Source organism: Micromesistius poutassou, assembly GCF_964030765.1.
Source record: "Micromesistius poutassou genome assembly, chromosome: 20".
NCBI classification, from domain to species: Eukaryota; Metazoa; Chordata; class Actinopteri; order Gadiformes; family Gadidae; genus Micromesistius; species Micromesistius poutassou.
The window spans coordinates 11930912-11956772 of record NC_140290.1 but is presented as its reverse complement, the minus strand read 5'-3'; the positions used below and the strand labels follow the sequence as shown (position 1 = coordinate 11956772).

The following is a 25861-nucleotide window of genomic DNA, read 5'->3' as shown; positions in this document are numbered from 1 at the left end:
AAGTTTGTCTATCTCAAAGTGAGATCGAAGCAGTGCCTCGAAGCAGTGTTCTGAGGTCACCTGCACTCAAAGCGGAGCGATGCTTTTATCAGTCCTTCTGTCAGTGTCCCCGCACCTGGCAAATGAGTCAGGGATTGAGATCACATCATTTACAGACTTGTAGGGCTGCAGAATCAAAGCCAGCGTGCAACTGGAGCAAGGGGAAATGGGGACTCGATGGCCTAACTCTTTATTCTTACTAAGCATTTATTCCGCTATCAGCCCAGAACGTCTGAGAGCTAGCTTGAGGTTGCTTAAATGCTTAACTACAAAAAACCTACAGTTTTTTTTTCTGGTTATAAATCCTGGATTTGGATGTACAGCCATCAGATGATCAATGAAAAACATTGGAGGAAAATAGCTTGTTCATTCTAATCCCTCTGTTCTGTTTTTTAATCATCTCGGCCATGTTTTTGTAAAGCCAAGTGTGTCATTTCTGTTCTCTTGACGGATGCAGACTTGGGAACTTATCCCATGAAGTGATACTGAAATGAATAGCTGCCACATCCCTTTCAAAATCCCCTTTCATAAAATTACATTCCAGCCTTCACACAATAACATTTTAAATCCATTTCCCCCAAAAAATTTCTTCAGTTATCCTGTTTTTTCTCCTTCCTATGCCTCTCCCTCATTCCCCTACATCTGCCCTTCCACTATCCTTGAGTCTCTTGTGTAAAACCAAGGAATATGTCTATTTAGTCTTAGGATGGACGGTCTCAATAAACAACAAATATCAATTTGCTGTGCATCTAATTCAATAAGCCAAGAAACACCCGTGCTTTTGGCAATCTGTCCTTTTCAATTTGAGCTTTGAAATTCAGAGCTGAGAAGAATTGCTATGGTTCCGTGAGGGTAAATGCAACAACACAATGAAAAGAGACGGAGAGCCTTTCAAAGATAATTCAAGTAATCACATGTGTTATCATATTTATTATATATTTCCTATGTCGGTGTGGTTGGCGTGACATCCATCTCTGCATACCCCCTTTCTATTTAATACGTATTGCTAATTGCTTCAGTCTGATGTCTGATGATTCTAGAAATTAACCGAGTAGATCCTCGTCATTCCATAATGGGGAGAACATATGGAATAACTTAATTGGGTTCAGTCAATTACGGCTGCACAAAAATTCTTGAAATGAACATCTGTGAAATCTTTAAAGAAGCACTTTAAAATGTATGTAACGCTGAGTGGAATAGTATATCTGTTCAATTTGTAGATATTGTAAATAAGTAATAATAGTAATATTTACATAGTATGGCAAAACATTTTTCAATATGTTATAATAATGAGTAATGAATAATGAATCATTTTTAGTAAAGCCACAAATTCCATTGTATTCCTACCAGTGTTGGGAACGTTACTTTAAAAAAGTAATTAGTTATAAGTACTCACTACATGTTCCAAAAAGTGAGTTAGTAACCCTAACCCTAAAAAAACCACTAACCCTAAAACTGAGTTAGTAACTGAATTACTTTATAATAAAAGTGACTAGTTACCATGGATAGTAACTATTTGCATTACTGTAAAAAAAAAAAAGTTGCTGTATGTCAAAGAATTTGGATTTTCAGTCAGTTGAAATGAGTAGAGCAGATAGGTACTTGTACATAACCGTCAATATTTATTGCACATCAACAGACAGCAAGAGGTTTATCCTGCACTTCAAGTATTTTGTTCTCAACAAAAGTAAACATTTAAACAACAAATCGTGTGTTTAACTCTGTAGTCTTAATTAAATAAATCAAACTCCCAATCTCAGACAACTGGTCAGGTAGACTTTCTTTCTTTAAGTATTTTCTTCAAAAGTAAACAGTTTAAAAATATAAAGTGTGTTTACAGTAACTGTAGCAAATTAAATAAATCAAACTCTCACAACTTGAGACAACTGATCAAGTAAACAACCTGTACTTACAAGTATTTTGTTCACAACAAAAGTCAACATTTAAACAACATAAAGAGTGTTTAACTCTGTAGTCTAAATTAAATAAATCAAACTCACAATCTCAGACAACTGGTCTGGTAGACATTCTGTACTTCAAGTATTTTCTTCAAAAGTAAACAGTTAAACAATATAAAGTGTGTTTGCAGTAACTAAATAAATCAAACTCTCACAACCTGAGACAAATCTGGCTGGAACTGTATTTCAAGTATTTTCTTCATTAAAAAAGTAAACAGTTTAACAACATGGAGTGCTTTTAAAGATTGAACTCAAGCTCCTAGATATTCATCTACCCATCCATACATTCCTTCCAAAACGCTCATCTATTCATGTATCCGGCTAACCCATGTAGCCTAACCATCCTACCCTTCAAACCACTGATTGTATCTAAGAAGTAGCAGCATTTCAAACCTCTTGTCAGACAGCCTGTTCCTCTTTGGGGTGAAGACCAGCTTCCCCAGGCTAAATAGTCTCTCTACTGGGGCACTGGATGGAGTGGCTGCATTGTATTTCAGTGAAATGTTCTTTATTAGTGGGAATCCGTTAAGAATGTCCATCACACAGCATGTCCGTCCACACAGCATTACACATTACATTATTATTATTATTATTATTATTATACACTAAGAGATATACGTTTCATTTTATTTTGATTTCATAATTAATACATAATTTGTGTATGGGACAATGTAGTTAATGCATTTGAAGAAATACTAGCTCTTACCTTGACAACAGCCTCTGGAAGGTCACCAAGGATTTGCAGGCCACTCTTCAAGTCCAGGGTCTTGGAGATCAATGTCTCCAGTGTGGGTAGGAGTGTGCCATAGAAACAGTTGTCTTCGCCCTGAAGAATGTCGAGGGCTACTGTTAGTGGCTTCATCACTGTGCAGTATTCTCTGAGGAACTGGTACTCCCGATCTGTAATGGCCTTCAACCCAAAATTGTAGGAGATGGTGTTCAGCTTGGCGATTGGGAATTCACAGACACGAGCAACGGCATCATGAAAGGAGTTCCATCTGGTCGTACTTGGGACAAGGAGCTTCCTTTCAAGGACTTCATCTACGGTCTTTGCAGCCACTGTGGAACGGCTAGCCTTATTCCACAAAGCAGTGCATTTTGAGGTAGCACTTCTGTATACAGATTTTATGTCTGGCCTTGAGAGTAGCCACTACATCCTCTTCCACATCCTCATCCACATCCATGTCTTGTAAGGCATCATGAAGGTCGACAAAAGTCACATCACCATTATCCTCCCCAGAGTCATTATCATCACCCTGAACGGGCTGGTCTGTGACAGTAGCTGTGATTTTGTTAGAAATACCAGATGAGTGGATATTGTCCAGTTCAGTAGCAATGTGGTCATGCGTATGACGGCCCTTGAATCGTCTGCAGGCCAAGGCTGCTTTCTTTCGCTCTAGGCTGCGTGGATCTATCCAGTGGGCGGTCACGCCGAGGTAACTGCGGTTGTGCGCAGTCCAAATATCTGCAGTTGTAGACAAAAAGTCCAATCCTTCAAAACTCTTTTTAAGCTCTGTGTTCATTTTGGTGTAATCAACATCTAGGTATTTAGCAAACGTCTTTGTGCATGGTGTACAGGCCCCTCCTTTCTTAGGTATTTTAGCAATAATGGCTTGGAATGAATCATCCTCCACCGTCGATAACGGCAACATATTTTTAACCACATACCTGCCTATTATACGGATGACTTCAGCATGTGTCATAGCAGGTTTTTGTTGTGAGGCAGAAAAATCTAGCTTTTGCTGCTTGGGCTTTGCTCTGTGTCCTTCTTTGCTAGTGGATGATGAGCTATCATCTGTGTTAGCGGTATCAGTGTTTTTGGCCACTAGCTTTGTAGACACGTGGGTTGTTGTGAGATGTTTCATTAAATTTGAGTTGATCACAACGGATGTCGATAAAGTCTTCCCTCCCGGACATAATGTACACTTTACATGTACGTTTTTGCCTTTCACCTCAATTAATTGGAAGTAGTGCTTGTATCTCCAGTTTGAAAATGCTAACTTTCCATCACATTGCTCGGAGTCCAGACTCGCCATCTCTGCTGCTTCTTGGAAGCAGTTTGGTGTGTGTGGTGCGCGTGGCCTAGCTTGTGTGTAAAAACACTGGCTCAGATTGGCTACCATGAAACATGACTCTGCCTTAGCCAATCATAATCGCTTATCTCGTTGTTAAACCACCCGGTCTCCTCACTAGCAGTTTGTGTATGGAGCCAGGGGTGCGTTCGGATTACGCAGTTTATTCAATCAATTCATAGTAACGCAACGCATTTAACGTTCAGTAACGATAACGGCATTGTAACGACGGACAAAGTAATTAGTTAGATTACCCTGTTACTGAAAAAATAACGCCATTACCTAACAGCGTTATTTTAAACGGCGTTATTCCAAACACTAATTCCTACTATAAGGAAGCACATAGGCATCAAGCTGTGTCTTAGCTCGACGTAAGCATGCACATGACCCACCGTGGAACTATTATCGACGAGAACGCGGAGTCCAAGGCCGGCATAGTAGCACAGAGGAGACGGCCTCTGTGAGGAAGCGTCAAACATCTCTGTGTCAAGATCGTAACTTCTAACCCGCGTATGAAGCAAACTAGAAAAGAAGGACATTGGAAAAACAGGGAACTAGGGAGAAGAGATTGATTTTTTTTCTTCCTTGCTTTCTTCCAGATCTCAGCTCGAGCACAAAAGGGAAAAAAAAAGAAGGGAAAAGAAAATATCGAACGTCTTTCAAAAGTTTTTTTTTTAATTTCTTCTTGAAAATGCAACTAACTTTTCCCCCTGGAGAAGGGGAATAAGGACTATCAAGAGGGAAGTTGGACGTTTGGCTCGTGAGTCGCAGTCATTGGGTCTGTCACGGGCTCTGCTAATGACATGATGGATACTGAATTACAGTCCTTTCTCTCCACTCTTTCAATGCCGCCAGCGTCCCCATTAACTCCTTGTTTTTTTTCTTTCTCCAGTGTGATCGTTCAAACGGTCGTGTCCTGCGACCGTTCACTACTCGCTCCTACATTGTGGAACTGGAATAAAGGAGAAGAAAATGATGATGCAATCAACCGAGTGCTGCGTTTCGATTGCGATTCTGGAAGAGAATTGTAATTGAACAGAGTGGATCCTTGACGTTCCATAATGGAGCTAACCTACTGAATAGCTTGATTGGCTTTATTCATTAATGAGCAATAGCTGTGGCAAATTATGGCAGTATAAAAATGTTCTTATCATATTTTACTGTATTTATATGTGTGTGTGTGTGTGTGTGTGTGTGTGTGTGTGTTCATGGGTGTCTATCATTTATGTTAGAATTGACGTTCTCTCAGGCATCAGAATGGTGAGTTGTGTGAACCGTACAACCCAGATTATATATATATTAAAAAAAAATACTACCAACACTAAATCTCTTATATTTCTCATCATGAAACCCTGGTTGAAGATGGAGGGGAATAATAAATTAAAGCCCGAAGCAAGCGGACCAACTGCATCTTTCAGCGGGGAGCTAGTGTTTCAGGGGCTGTAGTATTTCTCCGACAGATAACTACCTCTTCTGTGGTGTAGACGGCTACAACCTTGCCAGGCGGTATCGATCTCAGGCTTTGCTTATGAATCTCTCAAGGACTTCTGTCATAGACACACACACGCACACACACACCTTTGCTTTCGTTCGTTAAGGCGAGGAGACGGGTACTTTGATTCCCGCTCTAGTCTCAGATTATGCGTGCGCTCTCAACTTCAAACAAATCACGCCCGTAGTAAGTTGTTTTGTGGGTGGGGGGGGGGGGCGTGGAGTGGGGGAGGCTGTATCGTTATCTATGTAGGTTCAACCCACAATCCATTCTAAATGGAGCTTTCCTTTGTTTCAGTAACGCTCGGCACACAATCAAACGCAGCGTATTTATATAGATATAAAGACAGTATAAGAAATCAATCTGAACCTCATCCTTTTGGAAGACAACGCTCCAGAGAGAAACACACCACGGCCAGCAACCACAACGTCACAAATGGATCTCGAAGGAGCGGAATAGAAAAACAGCCCTAGCCCTCCGCAACACGCACACTCTCCCTCCCTCCCTCCCTCCCTCCCATGCATCCCCTCTGTGTGCTGTTTGCTCCAACTATCCAGAGTGGTGGTTGAGTAGGATGGTGAATAAATGATAGGCAGAATGGATCCGGAGGTTCTGCCGGAGACAAGTCGGTCTGAGGGGGTCCTTAGGGCCCCCTGAATCTGAGGGCCTGGATGAATCGCTAAGGCATGCCCATGGAGATGCATATTTTTTCGTAGGCGCACACAAGCACACGCGCATACACACACACGCACGCACGCACGCATGCACACACACACACACACACACACACACACACACACACACACACACACACACACACACACACACATAGACCAGAGACTCATGTTTGTCCATTTGTATGTATTTATTTTGTTTGCCTCTGTAAATGATTCTGTGAAATTATTTGCTGCGATTTGATCCAATTCTGGGGTGTTGTTAATGCAATATGGGTGTGTGTTCGACAAAAGGCCACACAAAAAAACGGTAGTGGAGAAGTGGCCGTCTAGCTACAGATTTTAGATAGGATGATGCTCCAACCCAACATGTAATCAATTATCTGAAACAGAGATGATTGCTTTAGTTAATCCCTGGGGCGTGCCTTAGTCCAGCGCACACACACACACACACACACACACACACACACACACACACACACATACACACACAGCCTGGAAGCCCCCAAGGTGGGCCCTTATCCAAAATGTCACAGTGTGTGTGTGTGTGTGTGTGCGACTCCCCTACTGCCTTGCTGCTGGATGAGTGCTGATATCCATAACCCTGTGGAAAAGCCATACCTGTGGCTGTGACTTGTGGGGTTGCCTGGTTCAAGGCCTTGATTTGGTCCACAGTCTTGTGCCACTCCACTCCAGAGAGAGAGAGAGAAAGAGAGAGAGAGAGGGGCAGGGGTATGCGGTGGACCTTCAGCAGTGCTGGGGATGATGATGGTGTGTGTGTCTGTCTGTGTGTGTGTGTGTGTGTGTGTGTGTGTGTGTGCGTGTCTGTGTGTATGGGGAGGGGGGATCTAAAAGCTGCTGGATGAGGGGTTGAGGTGGATCAGGGATAATGGCTGCAAACAGACCATTCTCTCCGTCTTTCTTTTTATTTTTCTTTCTTTATTCTCTCTCTCTCTTTTCTTTGAGATTATGGCTTGGTGTGGGAATTGTGGGGAGTGATTCTGGCCGGATCAGAGGGGAAGCTGATTATCCTCCTCCATTTGGTGAGGGGGAGGGGTCAGGATCACCACTGTAAATCCTCTCTCTCTCTCTCTCTCGCTCTCGCTCTCTCTCGTGCTCTCTCTCGTGCGCTCTCTCGTGCTCTCTCTCTCTCGTGCTCTCTCTGTCTTTCTCTCCATCTTTCTCTTTTTTCTCTCTCGCCCTCACCATCTCTCTCCCCACCGCTCTCTCTCTCTCTCTCTCTCTCTCTCTCCTGCTCTCTCGCTCTACCTCTCTTTGTCTCTCATTGTATGGGGGGCACAGGGGATTGGACCAGTGGGGGAGGGAGGGGAGACGAAAGGAGTGGAAAGGAATTGGAAGGAGACGGGGAGATGAGAGGAGCAAGGTAAGGAGGGAAGTGGAGGGGGGAGAAAGGACAGATGTAGTGAAGAGGGGAGAGGAGAGGTGGGTCATGGGAGGGAGTTTAGTGGTATAGGAGAGGGGCAGAGTGGAGGCAAGAAGCCAGGGTCAGGAGTTGAGAAGAGATGAAACAGAAGAGGAGGGGTGGAGGTAAGGTCTGGAGAGGAGGAGAGGAGGGAAAATGAACAAAAGGAAAAGATAGACGGCAAAGAGCGGAGGGTATGGAAGTGTATAGGGAGATGTAGAGGATAGAAAGACAGTGGCAGGAAAGTAGTAATACACAGGGCAGGAGTACTAATATACAGGACAGGACAAAGAAGATGAGATGTGCATAAAGAAAAGGGAAAGGAGATGTCTCGTGCGTGTGCCTTCATTTGGCATTGAACCACAATCAAGCTATCCTCCATTTTCTGACCACTACTGAATGCATTATGCGTATGTGTAGCGCATAGTTCATGCCTCTCCATATGCTAGCTCACACAGCTCCTCTGCATACTCCCCCTCTACGTCTTTCTACACATCACCTCTCATCGTCGCTGACGACAAGATGAACTCGTAAAAATAACACTTTGACGCCGTCCTCTGATGCACCTCGCACTGTGTCAGATGCACAAGAAAATCCAGGCTAATTGCATGCGGGTTTATGTGTGTGTGTGTGTGTGTGTGTGTGTGTGTGTGTGTGTGTGTGTGTGTGTGTGTGTGTGTGTGTGTGTGTGTGTGTGCAGAGCATTCAATCTTCCCCTTTCTCTGTGCGCACCTGAAGCATCACAGGAGCCATTTAAACACTGAGTGATGAGACGAGGCGGCTTTCATTAAAAAGGCATTTGGTAAAGACTGGGGAAGGGGGGCGGGGCAGGGGGGGCGGGGGGGCTGCAGTTGACAAGAAGTGGGAGGCTGAGGTGCGTGTTTTTCTTTCGGGGTTGGTGGTCCTGGTTGTGTGCGTGAGTGTGCCTGTGTCTGTGTCTGAGTGCGTGTGCGCGGGAGTGTGTTTGAGAGAGAGAGAGAGCGAGAGAGAGAGAGAGCGCGCACGCATGGGGAGCAACATGTTGCTCATGTGCCAGTTCGGTTTTAGAAAATGTCTTTGAATAAAAATCAAAAAAAAAATGAATTCCGCTCTCCGAGCGAGTGCTCAAGACAACATAAAAAAAGAGAGAATGCAGCCGCAGCTTTGACAGATATTAGAGGGAAAGTGAGTGGGAGGACCCCCCACTGCCACTATTACCATAACACCACACACACACACACACACACACACACACACACAGGCATCAAACCCTGGATGGTTTACCCAGTGTGTGTGATGCCTGCGAGAAGGAAAGTTAACCAGTCATGAAATTACCAGACGTAGATGCTTCTGTGCTCCCCGGTGGTAGAGCTGGGGCTAAGCCTGAAAGAATCAGCACACCTGATCATGCCTGCTTCCCATTCAGATTCAATACAACCATCAGGACGATGAAGAGGATGAGGATGAGGTTTGAGGGATAAGATCCTAGCGATTATGATAGACGTAATTATCACACATTGATTGAATGGTAGAAAGACTAGTGGGAGGTTCGGAGGGGGGGGTTGGGTTGGGCAGTCATGCTCGAATCCCAGCCAGAGGGTTACAGGATTGAAGCCCATTGCTAGCAGTCTACTTGTCAGTGTCCTTGAGCAAGATGCCTTTCCGCCTGCCTGCTCCTTGACAACCTCTTTCGGAACTCACTGTGAGTCATTTTTTATATATATTTTTAATAATATAATAATTAACGACTAAATAGTAAATAGTCCTTGTAAAAGGCGCCATTGACGGAACTTTTCTGGAACAAAAAAGTTCCAGAAAAGGAACTTTTTGGACGGACGCATTCTGGAACAAAATGGTGTCACGCTGGGTGTTTGTGAGTGAGCGTGTGTGTGTGTTGTTGTTGGTGTGTACCTGAGTATGTTTCATGCATTGAAGGAAAACTTTCAATGCAGCAAAAGGTTACTCGCTAAATATCGCAGGAAAAACAAAGAAAGAGACAGGCTTTCCCATAGAGGCCCCTCACCTAGCATCTGACAGCGTGACAGCCTATTATACATCAAGTCTCAATGTGTCTTCACTGTGTGATGCTCTGGGCATGTAGTCAATACAACATCCATCACTCACGGCCCCACCTGGGCCCCTGCAGCCACAATGCATGGATCGTGCAACGCTTTTCAACAGGAGAGGTGTAAGTAAAGAAAAAGACGGTGAACAGAAATGAGAAACAATGATAAAATATGTAGTGAGCAGATGGAAAAAGAAAAATGTATAAAATGATATTTGAGGTCCAGTGGCCAATTCATCACAAAGTAAGTTGTTGTTGGTTGGTTTGTGATGGAGGCATGCAGAGATGGAACTGAAAATTTGGTCGCTGTAGTGGAAAATATTCCCACAATGTCAGGGCAGGGGGTTGGAGATTGAAACGTGCTAGCGAGGAGGAAATGAGACAGACTTATATCTGATTAACTTTAATTATTGAGAATGAAAATGTTTGTTCTATTGACTTGAACATTGAAATAGAGCTCAATCTCCCGACCACTTATTATTTATAATGGCGCCTTTCTTGTTTGTTGTTTCTTTCTTGCTTGTTGTTTGTTGATGTCGATCAGGGCACACTGTTCATGTCTGACATTTAAATGTTTAATGTCTGCATCTCTGGCCAAATCCCTGTGGGTTTTATTTTAAGGTTGATGAATAGTTGTATGTTTTGAAATCATGTTAATCCTGTTAATCTTCAAACAGTTTTTCTTCATGTAGATGCACATTAACAAACATGTAAGCACCAGATAGGAAGCAGAACCCACTTCTGTGCATGTAACCAGCTTAGTTTGGTCTTGGTTTATTTGTGTATCTGCCTCAACAACATTTTACATAAGAAGAAGCCTTTTGCCTACATCTCACCTTAGCAGCCATTTCCCAAATGTGTGTGTGTGTGTGTGTGTGTGTGTGTGCGTGTGTATGTGTGTGTGCGCGTGAGCATGTGTGTGTGTGTGTGTGCACGTCAATGCAGCCTTTATATACACTCCATTATTAGAGGGCGTAGGTTTCAGCCTCTCCCTTCAGAATATAAACTTATAAACTGAAGAGTTAGGGGGTGCAAATGGCTGCATGTTTATGGGTTATATATATAACACTGGAAACGAGACAGGGACCCCTTCCCTCGCAGGTTAACGAACAGATCCATAAAACTGCAATTGCTAATGCGTGTTCTTAATGCATTTCAATGAAGACTTTTCATTAGTAAGCCCATAACCGGATGGAAAATAAATAAATATATGTGGGATTTGGTCTTTGAAACTTTGATAGTGATTTAGGGAAATACAGTGAAATACGTTAGAAAATCAGCTCAGACAGGCAGCACACACACACAGTCTAAGAATGCGTTGGCTCAAAGGGGATTGTGGTTCCCATCCGTTCGGGGCTAGAATTCATAATTACAGTTGCCAGCAATAAATCTGTGTTTATCTCATCATCACGTAAGCTCCCCTTGTTACCTTGAAGGTAGTCGATTTCTGCTCAGGTGGTGATAAAAAAATACGAAAAATCGCTACAGCACACACAGAAGACTGGGTGTTCCCATTGCATTTAATGTGTGACTGAATATAAAATAGGGGATGCTTGCGATTCGATTCAACAAATGTCTGCTGTGTTTTATTGTCATGGAGACGGACAGACATTGTCATAGCAGTCATTCATTGAACCCCGAGCAGATGGAGCACAATGGTGAAGCCTTGTGGAATTACAAAATTGATTGAAAGCATTAATTTAAATATTCACCCTGGCAAACGCAGGTGAGCGCCAGATAATTGACCCTGGAGGACATTCACCTCTCATACAGACGATGATCACTCCTCCATTGCCTGAGCAAAATATTAACGGGATGCCGCCCAGAGTTTATTCTTTCAGACAGGGTGCCGAAATACAAAGTCAAAATCGTTTTTTAATCAGAGTGTTCCTTCTTCCATCCTTTCTTTCACATTGCGAATGAGGGCATAAGCTCGGCGAAGATGGTGAGACTGTCATATAATGTAATGTAGTATCACATTATATAATATAAGGCGAAAAGAGGGGTCAAAGTGCTCTCTCGGGCAAGATGGAAAGTAATAAAACCACCACTGAGTAGCCCGGTAATCATGCAGGAATAGAAAATCCCTGCGTTCAGTTCTGATATATTGCTCTCCTGTTTCACAGAATGTGGGGACAGGCCAGTGAACACCTCGGATACGGTGAAACGAAAGGATGGAAGGCGGGAGGCCTCAGAAGACCCATGAGTGTCAATTTAGCCGGCCGTTTTCCAAAGCCTTTAGAACCCTGTGTCTGTCCACCCCCCACCTCGCCCACCGCACACCGGCCCGAGACATCCATCGTTTCGTATGCGGACAACTCGCTGCTGATGTGCTAAAGCTACTCCGACACAGAGCTCTCCTGCAGGACTGCTTATGGATTGTGTGTGTGTGTGTGTGTGTGTGTGTGTGTGTAGGTGAGCCTGTGTGTGTGTGTGTGTGTGTTTGTGAGCCTGTGTGTGTGTGTGAGTGCCTGTGTATGTGTGTGTGTGGGAGGGCTGAACTGGACCAGGTTGGCTTGCCCGAGGCTCTAGTAATCAGATATGTCCTCCAAGCACCGTGCTCCACTTCTCTTTGATCAGGGGACCCAGATGGATCTGGAAAAAAGGTGTGTGTGTGTGTGTGTGTGTGTCTGTGTGTATGTGTGTGAGTATATCTGTGTGTGTGTGTGTGTGTGTGAGAGTATATCTGTGTGTGTGTGTGTGTGTGTGTATGTACGTGTGTGTGTGTGTGTGCGTGCGTGCGTGTGTGTGTGTGCGTGCGCGCATTTGTGTGTCTGCGTGGGGGAAGAAGGGGGTCTACATAAAGACAGAAATCAAATCACAGAGAGCGGAGCAAGCTGCTCGCCCAAGGCATACAGCACACTTTGATGGGAGCAGCTCACCCAGGCTGCCTGCTCAGATGGCTGAGTGACAGAATACAGGGGGGATCCAGCCCCAGAGCCGGCAGCAAACCAACCCGGGGAGAGCAGGGGAGAAGATGGTGGAAATCACAGGGAAAAGACAGGACAAATTACTGAGAGAAGATGAGAGATGATGGGAGAACTGGTGGCGGGAAGAGGGTAGGATAGAGTGGGAGAGGACAGTGAAGATAACGGGTAGGGGGGAAGATTGTGGAAAAATGGAGGCACGATGGTGATCATGAGGAGAGTACGGTTGAAATCATGGAGATAAGATGGTGGATATCAGGGAGATTACATTGTGAAATTGTACATGACTGTGCGTGCGTGCGTGCGTACGTGCGTGCGTGGAGGTGGGGGGGGGGGGGGGTGTTTAATGTCTGGGACATTGAATTCTTCCCGGGGACATTGAATTCTAATTGGTATATGGGATAAAAGGAGACGTATGTGTGTACACATATGACGAGTGATGTTGTTCTACTGGCTAATCACACTGGACACATCACCCGGTCAAACCCATGTTCACCAACACATTCTCACACTGTTTTTGTTGTTTTCTTTCCTCACACCAATATCTATTTCACAAGAGAGCAAGTGTTACTTTGTTGGCCTCCCTAGTCCCCGGTGAGCATAGTTTCTGTTCACAGCGTTGTTTTTGTACTTTACACACTGGAACTGACACACTGTAAATTCTCTCTCTATATATATCTCTCTTGTCAACAAACTCAAACACAGTTTTTATCGGGTTGTGAAGTTTTATGCTCATATTATCTTTTCTTGCTGTTTGTACCTGTGGCCTCTGTCATGTATTGATTTGTCGTAAACAAATCAAATGCGACATTTGTTCTCTGAAGCACTCCTTTAAGTTATAATGAATAGTCTGCACTATAAGGGCTATAAATAAAAAAAAGGATTATGAGCTCTTTGACAAATAGAGAACAGAACAATCAACTTGATCATTTCCTGTTTTGTAAATGACTGTAAATGTTTTTGTTAATGTTTGTGTGTGTGTATGTGTCCACATGCACGTCCATGGGTGTGTGTGTGTGTGTGTGTGTGTGTGTGTGTGTGTGTGTGTGTGTGTGTGTGTGTGTGTGTGTGTGTGTGTGTGTGTGTGTGTATGTGTGTGAGAGAGAGAGTCCACATGCATGTTTATGTGCATGTGTGTGTGTGTGTGTGTGTGTGTGTGTGTCCATGTGCAAACCGTGTTTTTGTGTGTCTGTGTGCTTGTGTGATACGACCAGGGGGGCCAGCTGTCTCTAGCATTAGAAGTTTGAACGATATTGGGGTCACAGACTTTCTGTTTCGATGAGAGACAGCTTTTCATTACAGGGCCACTGGGGAGAGGTCAAACCAGGTCAACATCCCCCCCCCGCTCCACACCCACTCACTCACACACACAATCGCCCAGAGGTACAGACACAGGTACGCAATACACTAACCTTTCTCCTCCTCACCCTCCCTGGTGGGTTCCATTGAACGCTAATCAGTGCCCACCCGTCACCTACCTAGATTGATTGGTTTTATATCGCGATGACCCTGAATGAGAGTTTGTGTGTGTGTGTGTGTGTGTGTGTGTGTGTGTGTGTGTGTGTGTGTGTGTGTGTGTGTGTGTGTGTGTGTGTGTGTGTGTGTGTGTGTGTGTGTGTGTGTGTGTGTGTGTTTGCATGCAATGGAGCAAGTCTTTTTGTTGCCATTCATTACACTCAGACATTAAGCAAATCACGTGGGTGGAACCATATTGTTTTTTTTTCCACTCCCTCACTTTTCACTTCATGTAAACAATCTCCAACTAACTGAGACGCCTTTTTTTCTGCATAAGCGACAGGTGGGCGATTACACTCATAAATGGATACATTGGTGTCCTGCACGAGTTACGCAGCAACTCAGAGCTCATTCATGATCATTATTCAACGATAATTGCTGGTGCAAATTGTTTGGTCTTTAAATCGATTCTGGATGCACAGCCCAGAAGTAAAAGAATGGGAACAGTGCGGGACAATCGCAGGCCCCCCAGTATTAGACAGTGTGTGTGTCGTCTCCGGCATAATAGCAGAGCAAATGTTTCCATCCACAGAGTGAGCTGTGGGCGTGGCCGTCTGTCTGGATGGCTCAAGGTAGCATGTAAGTTAGTGCCAAGTAGGTATGCTGTATTTCTCTTTGGAGTGAAGCTTTTGGAGGCGGGGTGGGAATGCGCTGGCTGTTACCATGACGTCAGGTCCATATGCCATGGGAATATTCTTAAGACATCCTTCCCGTTTTCATTTTGGATATCCCTTTCTTCTAAAGAAGTAAAGCAGATTTACAGTACATATTACAATTTCAATCGATATTCTCCCACAAAACGTTTTCTTAAGTAAATAAAATCACATGTCAAGACCATTGCCAGAAGCTAGGACCTGAATAATAACTAATACTGAAATTCATACTATATATTTTTCAAATATACATGTGTGTGTGTCCATCATAGTAACAATCACACGCAAAATGAGCATTAACTAGCTGTTGAAAACCACTGTAAACCACTCTGTGAAAACACAACAAAGAGAGAGAGAGTGAAAGTCCACTGCAATGATAGAGAATATTCAGTATGTAATGATACGTTTTGAGTGTAATCAAATATGTTTTGTCTCCAACCATCTTTTATTGTGCAGTTAAAGTCTTGCTGGTCTTGATAGACCACCACAGGTGTTTCCCCACAATGCTCTCACACACACACACACACACACACACACACACACACACAGGCACACAAGAGTCATAAATGCTGGAGAAGGGTTTATTCTTTTATTGGGGAATGGCCCAGGTAACAACCTATTAAAGTAGTTCTGTATTTAATTAAGATATTTTTTATTATTTACAAAAGTAATCCTTGAGAGCTGTGGATCTCTTGTAAATGGTGTTCATTATTAACTATGGAAAAAACAAAAAGATAAATGAAAGCAAGGCCAGGGCCAAGGCCAATTTTCTAACCAATTAAAACCTCTGCTATAGCTTATTAATCTTCTGTCCTAAACAAATACACCAACGCACACTTTTATGTTCTCGGCCTGTCGTGATCTATTGCTTAAATATACAATGCCTAGACACACAACATATACACAGTTTGAGAAGGTTTAAGAAACTTGTTAGATTCCAGACTGAACTGAACTTCCAATTAGAATCACTGAAAAAAACATAATCATGTAATGAATGAATAGTGCACAGGTGATGTGTGGGACTTTGGGTGTGCATGTGTGTGTTTGTGAGGCGGGGGGGCGGGGGGAGTAGTCTGTATGTGTGCATGTGTGTTTGTGACTCATGGTGAAGGGGTGCTTGTGAGGCACTCTGTGACAGAATGAGGTCACCTGTATCTGGCTGCACAATGACACGTTCATCATGTCAGCCACTCTACAGCCCTATAGCAGATACCTCACCACACACACACACACACACACACGCGCGCAGACACACATGCACACTCAGAATAGCTCAGTGCTCCTGAACTGTTGGATAAGGATGAGGAACATCCCAGGCGGCTTTCCCCATGTCATATCCTTTAACTTCCACTTCCCTCTGGGGTTGTTTCATACAGAAAGTCATGATATGCATTAGATATGCATTATGTTGAATCAAAATATGTTGGATTTAAAGCCAACGCAATGGCAGCGCTTCCCGGATAATTTGTGCTTCACAGAGGATCCAGTGAACAGATGGCGCCCAGTCAGGGAAAATAAACAAACATGAATTAATTATCACATCAATTACCACTATTTACAATTAAGTCGGTTTAGCCCAGGCGCTTTTGGCCCATGCGACACAGTGAATACAGATACAGGTCGTTAGAGGAGCAGGTAGGGGGTGTATGCATTTTTTGCTCAAATAGTAATAGTGTAGTTAGTTACTAACTGAGAGATGTAGATAAAAACAGTGTCTGTCTGATGAATATGTTACAGGAAATCTGCAAATAAAGAGGCCTCTTTGTGTGTTTCAGGGGCCTTTTAATTGTATATTCAAAATAATTAAACGCATATGTTTTGATTTTTATTTAGCTTTTCCCTGTGTACTCATCCCCTGTTCCATTGTGTACATGCCATTCTCCCACGTATGTTAAAAAGTAATCCAAGCTTTAACGCAATTAACCAGAACCGACGAGCCGTCTGCTTCTCTTCCGCATCCCGCAAGCCCCAGCTAAAAGTCTGTCCTTGTTTATCTCACTCTTAAAATAATAATGAATCTAGTTTTAGCACCTCTGCTAGGGGCCGTCCTAATAGGATGTTATTGTTTTGTGTATGAAATTAATTCAGTCTGCTCAGTTTACTCACCGGCGCCCCCCACCCGTGCATTGTATTGCTCAGCCGTTGTGCGATGATATTGCCTGGTTTCAAAACAGTGAGTGTGTGGTGGCAGCGCGCCCGTTTGTAGTTGTCTTTTGTTCCTCGATGGTAGTGGCTGTTTGCGGCCCCCGTCAACAGCTCCTGTTAAACTTCAGTGTGTTTGAGGTGTAGCCTCCTTGTGCACGCTTTAAAGTAAATACTGTCTGTGCCCTGGCTTTCACGAGGCCCCTGTGTTGCTGCTCCGCCGTCCCCATCCCAAAGGTTGCATACTAAACATATATTTTGTGTAACTCAAACAAACCACAGTTTCTGTAAACAAGCCTGTGTTCTTTTACGTCCACTCGAAGCCCAGAGTGGCTAGTCTTGGTCGTGTACTGTGTGGTATGAGTTTCCATTATACAGATCATACATCATAGTAGCTATGACCAAACAGTCACATACATTCAATTCAATCCAATTTTATTTGTATAGCCCTTAATCACCATTACAGTCTCAAAGGGCTTAACAGGCCAAATATTTATGACACCCTGACCCCCTGAAATACATGCCTGTGTATATGCATTTGTGTATTTGCGAAATGTCAATCAAAAAGTTTGGATGAGGGTAAAGTTTAAATGCCAACAATTAGGAAGAAAAAGTAAACAATGTCAAAGTAAGTTATTTAAAACGTAACACCCTGGCATGACAAGGCTTCCTCCGCCACTGCTATGTGTTGATGTCTCTATGACGATACGGAACATATCGCACTAATGGTGTTCAACAACCCGGGACACACGAGACGTCCGTTTTAAGACTTGATTTCGGCTCGCACCACCACACTGCTGTCATTGTGCCTCACTCGCTAACGCTAGGCCTACTTGGCCAGCGCTAGTTGCATGCGAAGAAACCCCGTGCGGGTTTCTCCTTTCTCTATTCTCCATGCGCACACGCACACGCACACACGGACACACGCGCACCCCACGCACACTCACTGACACCCACGCACAACCACCATGTCAGTCTTAATCACAGCCTCACAGGCCTGACCATTGCCCAAGGATATCAAAGCCAGAATCCTCCGATATTATAGATAATTGCACAAATTATGTAGGGCTTGTTGTTGTTTTCTGGGCCAAGCAGGCCTGGTGGCATTAGGTGCCTGCCCTTATATCTGTTATTAATTGTGAAAGATGCTGTTTTTCTATTTTCTGCAATTGTGGCTCAGACATCATTAGTGACTAGGCAGACCTGCCCGGGGCGATGCTCCCTCTAACCCCTTCCACTAGTAATAAGACTTGATGTGTTTTTGTCTGAGTGTGTGTGTGTGTGCATGTGTGTGTGGGGGTGTTTAGAGTTGTGTTGTTATGTGTGCAAGCCCAATATATAGAGGTTGGTGTGTTGCCCGTGTCCGCATTCTTATAGTCCCGAAAAGATGGTTGCAGTATTTAACGTTACTTAATTCAATAACAAAGCATCTTTTTGTTTTATTCCAAAGCACCGTGGGCTTTCTACATAAATCCACGACAGGATGATGATGACTTTTATATTATGAATCTATAATGGCACTAAACTCAAACTAGAATAGCCCATCGAGCCCACTGTCATATACGCCTAGCATAAGAGGCACTCAAGAATAATGCTGAAGAAGCCCTAAACCTGCATGTATTCAAGTACGCCTGTGGTGGACCTGGTATAATGCAGTATGACTCTTAACTCTATTCAATATTAATACACAACGACACCCCCATCGGTAGCAGGTAGCGCAGCGCTGCTTGTGTGAGAGCGCGACTCACACTCAGCGTTCAGTACAGACTGTTTTTTAAATAGCTTAGCCCTTGGCCACACAACCTGTGGCCATTTTAATGTCAGGAACTAGGCTGTGTTACACAATACATACTGCTACCCCCCCTCCACTCCTTCCAGAAGCAGACAAATTTCACTACTCGACCAGATATCCCAGGATGAAATAATAATGGCTGCTATTAGGTATGGCCTGCGGACCTGAAACGTTTATTGGACTTTAAAAATGTATATGGAATCACAAGGGCAGCCTATGCCAGCTGCATTATTTAACTGGTCTCCAGAGGCCAGGAGAGTGGCTAGGATGGGCAGGGAGATGTGTGGCCGTGGGTGCACAGTACTTGAAGTATGGATTCATATACACCCTCAAAGCTGTAGTTAATATGTATTGTGGACTCACATGGGCTGGAAGGCCCATGTTTTATAAAGGATTAATCAGGTGGTGGTTATCATTGGAGATGTGCCATGTACCATGTCATTATTATTGTTATCAGTAGTATGTTTATCACTGTTATGTTGAGACTTACATTTTTATTATTAATTATTAGGTTGATTGTATTGATTTGATTTGTATGTCCTGTCTTGATACTGTTCATGCATCGGTCTATGCGTGTCTATCTATTGTATTATTATTGTATTGTATTATTATTGTGTATTATTTTCTTTTTTATGCATTGCTATTGCTTGTTATATGTATTTGTATGCATTTATGTATAGTTAATTTGATATTTATATATTCTAAGTGTGTGTGTGTGGGGGCCTGTGTGATTTAATAAATACTTCCATGTAACTTGTCTCAAGTGTGGGTGTCACGGGTTCAGGGGTTAACGATTTGTGGAGCAGTTCACGCCATTGGGCTCCAAATGTTACTCATCCACGCAAGTAACTGCGTTTGCGGTTCTTTGGTCACGGACACACATAGGGGTCAGGCTAACATTGTTTTGAAAACGTTTGTTTGGAAGAACCACGTCGGAGGAGTCGCAATATGTGGTGACAACAACGAAGTTGTTTCAACCAACCAGCACATATGCTACTACAGGTATCAAGCCGAACAACTGGGAAATGTATCTTGGCAAAGCTGTCCACGAAATGGTTTAGATGGACGGGTTAATTGAACAACAGCAACAGGATCCGCAAAATGCCTATAAAGCACAATCTCAAAATATTACTTTGAAGCTGTTTGGAACACGCGATATGCAAATCCGAAATAGAGTGCGTCTTTTCAGGCGTCGTACGTGACGTCGAGTAGGCCCTATCCAGCTCTGGCCATCGCTTATGATTCTTGACCCCGGGCCGGACCAGCAGCGTGCTCGGGCGCGGAGTACTGCATCCGGTATTTGGTGCACCTTTGGAAAGGCAGGTGCCACGGCGTGCCTAAGGCAGCGGGACCGTCATACCGTATGCTCTGGTAGGCAGGGGCGTAGCCATCATTTCAGAAGTGAGGGGGACAAATTGTTCAGAGGTCTATTGAGTGATTTATCATCCTCTCGCATTCAGTTGCACCTCTCCTTAGTGGCTAAATAACCACATAACCACAAACAGCACAGCACCAGGGGACCGACTTTAGTTCTTTAAAATGATATACTATCAAAATCTAAAGTCAAAATCTAAAATCTAGAGCTGCCAAACTGCCAGATAATTAACACTGAACACGGAAAGTTCTGTAAAACACCATTCCTGTTTCAAATTATCAGCACCAAAATGGAATGGAAGTGACAAGGTAACAGGGTAATAAGCCACATAATTTAATTTAATGGCAAGAAGTGACAAGTGAAAGTGACAACAATAAATATATCGACATGAAAATGTAGCTATTTTACATTTGCTGTCGTCAACTATGACTGCACAGATTAATCAAGACTAAGACAAATTCTATGACCTATACCTGCTGCCTTTAAAACACAAATAATGCAGTAGTCAAATAATATCTGAAAATAATAAACAAAAAGTCTCTTTGAAATTAAATATAAACTACATCTTTAAACATCCATGTCAGTATTTCCCTTTTGAACTAAGGGAATCAAAGTTACAGGCTCTCCTGATTAACTATATTACAAAATAATATTTTCAGTTCTAGATTTATTTTAGACCTAAGTAGAAACAATAATATAATAAAAATAAAATAATGGTTATGTTAAATAAAAAGTAACAAAGTTTTTTTGTTGATCGTCTAGAATAGTATAGAATCGTATAGAATTAGGAATACAGTATTAGTAGTGAAATTGTTGTAGAGTTTAACCTCAAAGTCCCTTTTATGCTATCAATATTTTCTCTCAGCCAGTTGTAACAGAGACGTTCTAAGGACTTTGGTTATAATTTCTCCTCACCTGCTGTGAAGACCCTCCCTGTTCATTTTTGCTGCTGCTGGACTCTGGTGCACTGTCTCCTCCCTGACCCTGCTCTTTCTATTGAATGAAGATTTAAAAAATATGTGCAAAACAATAGTGAGCACAAGTTCTGTGCAGAAATGCGAGGAGTGGGTTTATTCCTTGGAGGTAGAGTAGCCAAAACTTGTAGTCAAGTAGGAGTATTGTTACTTTAGAATAATATAAGTAAAAAAGTATTTTGCAGTAAAACAACTCTTACAATTTATCCAAAAGGTTAAGTAAATGTAACAGAGTAAATACAACTAGTTACTATCACCTGTGCACCTATCAAGCGATTTAACATACTAGGTAACTGTTAACAATTGTTAACTAGCTTAACTTGATATATTGACATCTATTAGTCAGTCATCATGTAGCTAAACAACATGCAACAGCATTACTCAACTTACACAGTTTGTTTGGAAAATACAAGGTAAAGTTTTTTGCCTCTTGGCTGCTGGTTTGCTGAACATGCTTGAAACAGATCTGAATCAAAGTCTGTGTGTGATTGAAATCACAACACGACAGCGGTGTTTGCCACCTGGCTCCGCCTGCTCATGGTGTGTTCAAAGCGGCTCGGAAAAACCCGTTTCCACGTGTTAAAAATTAATTGAATGGTTGTAATGGCTGTAAAAAGTGCGGGGGACAAAGGGCACAGATACGGGAAGTGCGGGGGACATGTCCCCCGTGTACCCTGCGTCCGCTACGCCCCTGCTGGTAGGCATCACTTCCCCGATTCCACCAATGAAGATGATCATGAACACTTTCTTGAAACGTTTGAAAGAAGTGGTGCCATGGCAACGTGTACATATGTCAAAGATGAATACACAGTTGTATGGCCAGAAGTTACGCCACTGAAACTAACGTTATTCTCGCCTGACAGAGCTCTGCAAGGGCTGGCTGAGGCCAGAGGACTTGGCCAAGGAATGTATCATCGAGATCCTCGTCTTGGAGCCGTTCCTGGCCAGCCTCCGACCGGAGGTGTGGGTATGATCCCTCAAAAGCTAAGGAGGCTTGGACAGACCCTCTGGAACACACGCAATGGAGACCTTCGTTCATGACAGCCTGTGAGTTAGGGAGACCTATATTGGTGGGGATGGGTAGGCAACCAGCATGCACACACAACAGACAGCATAGGCTCACATCAGCTCTCTTATATGGCCGTGTTATTGACCGGGCACACAGTATACATGCCCATGCTGGGGCCTACGAGGGGCCTAACATTTTCAGGGCAACGCCTTCAGGTTCAATGGATTGCCCTAAAATGTTGAGCTTATCTAAATGAAATTTACCCAGTTGTGGGCAGACCACAACAGTGGTCTCTCCTTACTAGCAGGGTTCCTAGCTCTTTTCCATCTTCACCAGGCTACGCCCAATATCAAAATGTGTTCAAATTGTGGTTTTATCCCCCCGGACCTTGCTAGTTGTATGGGCTTAGCTACAGTGGTTTGGGTGTGGAATTAGGAGACAAGCGATCAATACATTTTATGTATTTACGTTATACGAAAGCCAAGTAGTAATTGGGTGGGCCCTAACCCATATCTCCTAAGAGGGTCCCTCTTGCTGCTAGATGGGGATAGACCTATGTGTAAAGTTAAAGAGCCAGGTAACCCAGATTTGTTTCTTTTTTAAATGTCTTTGTTTCTCTTCTTTGATCTTGCTATTGATCTATGCTATTTTCATCACTGTTACTGAAATATATTTTTATTCAGAAAAAAGCTGGTGTGAAAGCCTACGTCTCCTGCCAAAACAGTTGGTGAACAGAAAATTGTGTTTGAATTCAAGGAGGTTCACTTGCACTTGGACATCCTGATAATACTTTAATTGACTCTGGGCAGATGTTACGGGCACTGATTTGATCCAGTGGTAATACAATGCATCCATTGAGACCAAAAGGCCTACTATCCAGCTAAAGTGCAGATCACTGTCATTAATTAAGTCTACTTGCACTTCTTTGGTCACAGACTCGGCTCAGTCTCATATCGCTCCGGGTGACAAACTGTATTCAAACAGTGCATTTAATATTCTGCTGAGTGCTCACAGCTGATAATTGTAGAACAGTTCTGCGTAAAATAGGATTCTTACATGGAGAAAATCATTGTGTTATTGCATATTTACAGTATATATAAATAGTCTGTTTCTCTATGAATTGTATCACAATCTGTTCAGTGAAATGCTTATGCAAGGAGTAATATGAAATATGAATACTGAATATGAAAAACACCTTTTAATTGAGGTTCATATAGAATATTTAATTAGAATAAACCTTAAGATGTCTCATTTCATGTCTCATTTGTAGAAAAAAAAAATACAATCTGCAATCATTATTGTGCACACAATTATGGACATGGACGCACAACAGAAACAAAATCGTCCATCTTTGGTCAACACAATGATATCTGATTCTCTGAAAGGAATTGTCATTATGAAGGCACTTCAAATCGGCCTCATCTGCAGCACTCACAATTTGAAAGACAATGTTTTTATTTCTTAAATGAAAATGTAGAGACAGCTAATTTTAGTAACTATTAACCAGCGCAACCAGATTCGTTTCGGATATAAACCTAACCAGAAATCTACCCAAAAATGAGAAATTAAATCGCTGACAAATTGTATCGAATGCCCCAAGAGGCAACAACAAAGAAACACGACTTCTTCTCAGTGGTGTTTACATGTTTATTCACTGCATCGCTACAGATACAATAAAATAACATAAAGAACATAAATAAGCTTTCCAAAATACATGGTGTAAACAAAAGACGGCCCTGTGCAGACTTTAAAACCGGAGAAAGCTTGCAGACTTTAAAACCTTAATATGCAGGCATGTAAAAGTCAAATGGGCATTGTTCCATTGTATTGTATTGAGACGTCATGTTACTTCTTTCAGGGGGGAGACATTTGATTATGGATTGAAATGTTCAATTTCAAGCCCTGTGGATTGGCTGGCACATGACAATCATTGGATTGTATTTGTTTTGCTTGTAGGAGGCCTCATGATAAATGAGCCTGGTGTAATTCCATTGAAATAGTGCTGTTTCTTTGTGTTCTGTTTATCTGGCAGCATGGTAGTCGTTCTCAGCTTGTGTACACGACGGTTTCCTTTCGTATAGTCCAAGCTCATATTTTGTACAGCTCAAAGTAAATACTAGGGGATGAGTTATTAAATAAAGTGGCCCTATATCAATCTGAAAATATGTTCTTTGTTATATTGCCAATTATTTGTTAGCAGTTAAAACCCTGGCATACAAATGTTTAATTCACTGGACTACAATGTAATTTTCTGTGCGTTTGCTCATCGTTATTATTATTTTTGGAGCTGTTATGGAGAGGCTGAGCAGACGGTGCCTGAGGGTGAAATCAGACAAGGCTGTGCGGTTGATTGTGCTATTCAAAGAAGCCTTATTACAATCAGTTGGCGGCTGGCTCTGCAGACAAATGACTGATAGAGAGCCTCATAGGGGAAGGAGAGCACAGAAGATAGGCTCTGATATCGTCTATTGGCTCCTCCGCCTCGCGTTCCTTCTGCCAGCGTGGAGAACTTATACATTTTTTCAGAATTCTGGTGACAGACGGCATGTATTCTCAAGCTGCACACGCAGCTTTGTTAATTATCTGCAACAACACGGAAATACCGACCTGAATTTACTATGGATTTAACCGCGGGGGAGGACTTATTGGACTGGGTGAGGGGGGGGGGTGATTGGTGACTGAATGCATTAAAGGAAATTGGGCATTGCCAAAATCGTATGCGTCGCAGTATCCTAGCAGCTATCAAACCATGTTTGCACGGGATGTTGACATTCAGGGCTGAGGGGGGAAATTGACCGCTGAAGAGATTCTGTTTTTGCTTTAAGGGAAAAATGACCGATCACGAATTGGGGGGGAAAAGTCGAGCCGAGATGGGCCTGTGGTGTTGGGTTTAATCTGTCAGAAGTTATCTTTGAAATGGGGGTTATTGACTTTTGTCAAGTCTAGGAATATGTTGTTATGGTAATGTGTTCAGGTGGAGAAATAGAAGCGACTCGTAACGTGTTTAACCACACTTACACACAGACACGCTACGGGTGCAACGTGTCCATAAACAATCACATAAATATTATGATATATATATATATATATATTTTTTATTTCCGTCCTCTTATAAATGCATTTTATATGATATTGACAAGGATATGTAAATAAATGGTTAAAAACAAAGCCTTAACCATTAACATGGGTTTGTAGTGCCAATGTTTAGTGGCTACACCGGTTAGGTGGAGTTCGACAAACAATACAATAATGACCGCCCGCCAGGAACAGCCAGACATCCAATCTGAAAGTGACATTTCTAGCGGCATGTTGCTAATGTGGTGGAGGTGTATCAAATTAATCACATCTCAATAGCAGTTGGATCTTTTATGAAGAAAAGTATTTTGATATTCAACAGTATAATCCCATTTCAAAATACAGCCAATACATAATACAGGGGGCACTCACGCGATCGCCGGTTTGAGTGTCCTGTATCTAGCGGTGTGTAGCCTACCTGCCGAATAGACTGATAGACGGCAAACCCTCTGAAAAGATGGTCGGGTCAATATTCATACACAATAGGCGAATTTCAAAGTAGCCTGCCGTAAAATTGAGTTGAACCAAAATGCATAGAAACTGGAAACGTGAAAATGGCGCCAATGGATGTAGCAAGTGAAGCAGTAGTGTAGCAGTAAGCCGCGCACAGGATAAAAAGCAGGTGAACTGTGCAGTAGAGCTCGGTGTAACGCATATGGACTGTATAAAAATAGCGGTTGAACTGACTTTCAATAAG

The 25861-nt window shown here is 42.8% G+C and overlaps 1 protein-coding gene across 1 annotated transcript; it reads right to left on the bottom strand.

The window, feature by feature from the left end:
- Window positions 1-2341: 2341 nt before the first annotated feature.
- LOC311365360 (uncharacterized protein) lies at window positions 2342-12002 on the bottom strand (the record flags this gene model as incomplete). Its single annotated transcript, XM_084484868.1, has 4 exons — window positions 2342-2539; window positions 2704-3147; window positions 4462-4591; window positions 11863-12002. 4 exons carry the CDS (start codon window positions 12000-12002, stop codon window positions 2342-2344), a joined length of 912 nt encoding a protein of 303 aa, XP_084340994.1.
- Window positions 12003-25861: the final 13859 nt, after the last annotated feature.